Here is a 5,498-nt window from a genome sequence, read left to right as displayed (position 1 = left end):
CCCACAAACTAATACTTTATTGTTAACTCATCATGAGGCAGCAATCGAGACGTGTAAGGATGATTTAAGCAAAAATTAGGCGAAAGAGTCCGCTGTAGAGTTCAAGTAGCCGCTGTGACCATAAAAAATCCAATTTTAAAACTGAGAATGCCGAGCTTTTAAAATCACACCATATACGCCTCAAGTGGGATGTTAATCAAAATGTATTGAGATCTGCTCAATTTGAAAATTGCTGGAAGATTTAGACTCAGTGCCAATTGAACGGCGAACGATTTTCATAAATCAAATTCATGTATCAGAGGTGGAAATATTTGACGAACACGGTTCAACCAAAAGAAAGAAATGCAAATGGAAAGGGCATGGTACAGTACAAATATGAAAATAAGAAAAACTAAAATAAATGAAAAATAAATAAAATAAATGGAAAACGAATATAGAAAACAAACAAAAAAACCCCTTCTGTAAACCATGTCAATATAATTTTGTGAATACCAGGTAAATTGAACGAAATTATAAAAGGGATCGAGACAGTGCTTCTTTGGTATCAGTCATTGTCCTTTTTCATCAAGCCTTTCCCTTCGGTCGAATTTCGGGGCGATTCGTCATCTGACCACTTATCTCCGTCTTCTCCAACAGCGAAGATAGTTTCACCATCGAGTGAGTGTCTGTTTTGGTTTGACGACGATTCCGCAGGTTTTGGTCGAACAGGAGAATGACCTCTTTCGGTATCATCCGATCCTGTTATACCAACCCTCTCCTCGTCAAGTGAGCTGCCAAATGAGCGAATTTCAAATCCATCATCGTCTTGCGCAATCTACAGGAATGTTAGATATTCGTAACCATATTAACTAGGGGAGAATTCGGGCCTACCTCATCACTCATTGCGAATCGTCTATTATTCACGGTTGGTCTCCAAAGGTATGCAACAAAAGCAATATCGAACAGATAGACAATATTGAGCCAACCATCCAGTACAAACCATCTTGACTTCCAGTGGTCCGGAACAAAGTCTGCGACGTTGCGACTCGCGAAGACAAAGGAGTTGATAAAAAAGAAACCGAAAATAACAACAATGCTGCCAAGGATGCACCACCATAACTTCTTATACATCATAGCTTTCACGTTTTGTTTTCTGTCAATTAAATTTTTCATCGTCGCGCTCAAAGAGTTCAGCGTCCACACGTAGAACGCCGTTAGCGTTCCCGCAAGGGGGAGAATCACAAGAAGAACCAAAGGCCCAGCACTATCAGGCGTGATGGACAGACTTGCCACAGCGTATATAACACCGAAGAAAAAGTGTCCCAATGGCAAGGAATCGGACATAGACCATGGTGCGGCCAAGTGAAGGTTTCACAACACCATAACCCATGCAAACGATTAGGAGCAAGAAAAATGAGAATGAATTGCGCCCGGCATTAAGTACAGCAACAATGACCATAAGCACTTTGGCTATAGCGTTCGCACCGTGTCGATTTTGATAGTCTGGAAGCTCGTTAGATGTGCGACATGATGCATCTTGATGTGAGCATTGGTAAGCACTAACCATAGAAACCCCAGGTCATAAGTTGTTCCACAATGAGAAACACAATGATAGCTGTGATGTAATTTTGGACGGGCACTTTGGGCGTATTAGTAAGAGGATAGAGGGTATCCATGGGTAGGAATGATGAGTGGAAAAAGGTATACTGACGGATATCATGTCGGTTCTGTACATATAAAAATGCCCAGAAACTGATGTTGGTTAGTTTTTGCCAAACATTGTTTTGGGACTATACTTACATTCCAATGACTGCGTAAACGATCGTTAAAGCTCCATAAAATGGGAGCTTTGGAATTTGGGGAGCTGGGAGCTCTCCGTACGAATTGCTAAAGGTTACGACGCCCTCGTAGTCATCACCAGAGAAAGCGTACGTGCTAACACAATAAAATCCCGTTTTGGCTATGGGATAGTTTATAGGCTTAGGATCTTTTAGGTTGATGGCCGTTGAAATAATCGGAGACTTCGATATTTTCGTAGCGTTCTCAGCCAAGATGAATGAACCTAGCTCTTCCTGTGTACACAGTTTGGCTGCGATGTTTTCCTGGTCACATATGGGCTCCTTTTGCACCTGGGGTGAGTTAACATATGAATGTAATGAATAAAAAACAGACGAGCATTTATGGACATGCCTTCTCCTTGTCGCCTTCAGGATATCTCCCAATCAAATTTTCGTCCTTCCACTCAAATATGACCACACTAACAAGATGATCAGCCTCCTGGTTCTTTAGTTCGCCCTTTTCAATTACAGCCAGAATAAATGGGTCCCGTTCCCCTCCCCAAGCTTTCCGGCTGTACATTCCAGAACATTGTTGCCGATTCGCTTCATCTTGTTTCTACAAATAATGGAAGTAGTCAGTCAAGTGTACCTTCTTAGGGGATCTCATTTTCTTCCACTAACTTACCAATCGCATCTCATTCGCAAACGTTCCGGTTGCGAGGAACCCTAATAAGAAGAGGCATGAGAGTAATGCCCTTCATCGCTGGTTCGGCACGGAGCTGGAACCTTAAAGAGCTGGTTCGGACCAGCCCTCAACATCCAGCAAACAGGAACACTGGACGGTCGGTTGAAACCCAAAGAATTTGTATTCCTCCCTCATAAGAGTGGCGATATTCTAGGCTGCGTTATTGTCATTTGTTGATAGAGCTCCTTGTTAGGGTAAAGTGGTGGACTGGCTTCTTGTTTGGGGCTGGTTGTCCTTCCAGAGCCGCAGTAGCCGCGATCCCAATTGGCTGAGATCGGAAATATCACGTGAACTACTCCCGAAACGGCTAATGACTTCGAGGGAGGTAAAAAAGTTGAATGACAATGACGCTAGGTATTTATATTCATATTCGCTGACATCCGATTCTTATTACATCCAAGTTTCTTCGTCTAGACAGCAGATATGGCGGAGAAGTCTATGGTGGTTTGCCTTGACTGTAAGGTAGCGCCGGCCACCCAGATAGTACGCAAGCGGGACCTCTGTCAGTAAGTTGTATTTCCTATGTCCATCTTGTTGCCGGTAGCTGATGAAACATTTTACAGAGAGTGTTTTATTCTGTTTATAGGGTCCAAGGTTGTGAAGCGCATGGAAAAATATCGTCCACAGAACGCTCCCAAGAATAGGCAGAGAAAATTACTCTTGCCCCTCTCCTACGGCATTTCGTCCTCGACATTGCTACATATTCTGAATCTTCAACTAGAGCGGCAAATTTCGAGCGGCTTAGGACGCCGCGCTTATGACATTCATGTTCTTAACATTGGAACTTGTGAACAATCCGATAGCCACCGACTAGGTTTATTCCGTGAAGCTTATCCTCTCCATACGTACACCCAAGTGCCTTTACATTCGATATTCAAGCATGATACTACCATCAAGGATGTAATATCAGAATATGGAGGGCCAGAGTTTGCAGATGATCCGTCAAAGACGGACCAAGAACGATTGGACATTTTTCGATTGTCTCTCTCTACTGCGACCGCTAGAGCAGACATTGATGGGATATTGCTGACGAGACTAGTTGTTGCCATTGCAAAGGAGCAGGACTGTGACGGCATCTTATGGGGAGACTCTGATACTCGGCTCGCCTCAAAAGCTCTCTCAAATGTAGCCAAGGGACGTGGTTTCTCTGTGCCATGGGATGTTTGTGATGGCATGTCGCCTTGGGGGATCCAGTTCAATTTCCCCATGCGAGACCTCTTCAAATTTGAATTATCTACCTACGCCTCATTGGCGCTCCCAAAATCGCTTAATGTTGTCGACTCAGAACGTCCGTCTGTGGACAATCTGTCTAATAAGAACATGTCGATCGAAGACCTCCTTGCACACTATGTGGAGACGCAGGGGCAAAAGTATCCGGGTGTCATGGCAAATATCGTTCGCACGATTAACAAACTTCAACCCCAGTCCGCCGATACTGATCATAAGTGCATGTTATGTGGCATGCCGGTCGACTACAGCGGGGAGGACCCCGCAATTATTGGTGGTCAAGGAAGTTCTCAATACACATTACAGGATTGGCGAGAGCGACCTGTGGCTGGCACCTTGTGCTATGGATGCGCAAGGACGCGGTTGGATCTTGTGCCTCCAAGATCTGTGTCAAGTTAGTGTGGGTGGGATATTGTATTGTTCCATCAATTTTTAAAGCACCTTTCGGATAGCACACACTGAACGTTTTCCTTTTTGTGTTAGCCAACTTCCTAGCCTTGCCGGTCCAGCTGATACTTTTAGTACAGCTCAGCAGAGCTTGGAACTGAATTCACTGTATTAATTGCGTGCGCAATTGGTTCGTATATATACACATACTTGCCTTTTTTGCTGGAAATGGAGACCTTTCCTCCATCTCTCTCCGAACTTCTGCATCCATAACTCCACAAAGACGATATCTACCTATACGAAATCGATACCATTCTGTATCAAACGTGGGGCTAGAATAATATCTGGTTGTGAGACAGGCTGCTGGCCTCGCTACATCGCTATATCCTGGATCGCCGCCCTTGCATAGTCGGAATTTTGATGATTTGATATGTCAGACATACTACTTGGACATGCAGCATCCCAATACCATTCGGGGCGAATGTTACACGAACTCCCGAGCTCTGAAATGTTTTGCATTCTTGTTGATAAAGTGTTATTGTATCTCTTAGATATTGAAACGAGATATATGAAATAGCTCGCTCCGTTATATATTATGATTACGCCAATACGACTAACTAATGGGTATGTGAAAGCAGACAATACAAGAAAGAAGTAAAAAGGAAATGGGTTACATCCTCCCCATTTCGATATCTGGCTCCCTCTTGCGCTCTGCAGATTGAGCAGGATTTCTCGATGACGGCCCGCCCATGTGAGTTCGTGCTGGTTGTGGTCGAGAAGGTGAGTCGTTTCTTGGCGGACAAGACTTAAGTCCTGAATATTTAGTCGTTGGTCGTGTGTCGTGACTGGTATCAATACGCGCAGACTCGTGCAGTGGTAAACCTGTACGCTTAAGGTTTTCCTCCCCGCGCTCTTTCAGCAGATTTTCCAGGAGGACGGCGTTCCGGGTATTGCATTTATAGACAGCATCTGCAAGGTCGCCGATGAAAGGAATCAAGCCGATGAAGAAATCGATAACGATATTGAAGAGCATCCACATTCGAAGGCGCGCAGGGAGACCGCCTTCTATTTTGTTACAGGTGTTTACCACCATCAGGGCCATAAACATATCAAGTGCATCACCGATTCTGATTTTAACAATGGAGCGGAGATCAATTAGATGCTTTTTCGCCTTGACACAGGGGTGGTATTGTTTGAAGGGGAGCATTTTGTAAAAGCACATACGCCGGAACAAGACCAATGACACTGCTCCATCCGAAGCGAATTCCGCAGAAATTGAAAAGGCAGAGGTCCAATCTATATGCCCGCCGCTTCACCTTGGTAAGTATTTTCGCATCGCGGGCTGATATGCCTCTGTGCAGCTTGCGCTCTTTTCGTCGTCG

The 5,498-nt window shown here is 44.4% G+C and overlaps 3 protein-coding genes across 3 annotated transcripts; 1 reads left to right on the top strand and 2 right to left on the bottom strand.

The window, feature by feature from the left end:
- Positions 1 to 544: 544 nt before the first annotated feature.
- HCAG_02582 (predicted protein) lies at positions 545 to 2,424 on the bottom strand (the record flags this gene model as incomplete). The annotated part of the gene is made up of 8 exons (XM_001542361.1): positions 545 to 814; positions 871 to 1,132; positions 1,266 to 1,482; positions 1,544 to 1,594; positions 1,687 to 1,706; positions 1,780 to 2,108; positions 2,242 to 2,373; positions 2,407 to 2,424. The coding sequence occupies 8 exons, from the start codon at positions 2,422 to 2,424 to the stop codon at positions 545 to 547; spliced, it is 1,299 nt and encodes a 432-aa protein (XP_001542411.1).
- Positions 2,425 to 2,846: 422 nt separating this feature from the next.
- HCAG_02581 (predicted protein) lies at positions 2,847 to 4,128 on the top strand (the record flags this gene model as incomplete). Its single annotated transcript, XM_001542360.1, has 3 exons — positions 2,847 to 2,856; positions 2,917 to 2,946; positions 3,089 to 4,128. 3 exons carry the CDS (start codon positions 2,847 to 2,849, stop codon positions 4,126 to 4,128), a joined length of 1,080 nt encoding a protein of 359 aa, XP_001542410.1.
- A 658-nt stretch (positions 4,129 to 4,786) lies between these two features.
- HCAG_02580 (predicted protein) lies at positions 4,787 to 5,323 on the bottom strand (the record flags this gene model as incomplete). The annotated part of the gene is made up of 1 exon (XM_001542359.1): positions 4,787 to 5,323. One exon carries the CDS (start codon positions 5,321 to 5,323, stop codon positions 4,787 to 4,789), a length of 537 nt encoding a protein of 178 aa, XP_001542409.1.
- Between the last annotated feature and the right edge of the window lie 175 nt (positions 5,324 to 5,498).

This window comes from Histoplasma capsulatum, genomic scaffold (assembly GCF_000149585.1).
Source record: "Histoplasma capsulatum NAm1 scaffold_2 genomic scaffold, whole genome shotgun sequence".
Classification (NCBI taxonomy): domain Eukaryota; kingdom Fungi; phylum Ascomycota; class Eurotiomycetes; order Onygenales; family Ajellomycetaceae; genus Histoplasma; species Histoplasma mississippiense.
Note: the sequence above shows the minus strand (reverse complement) of the source record. Positions and strands in the feature narration are given on the sequence as shown.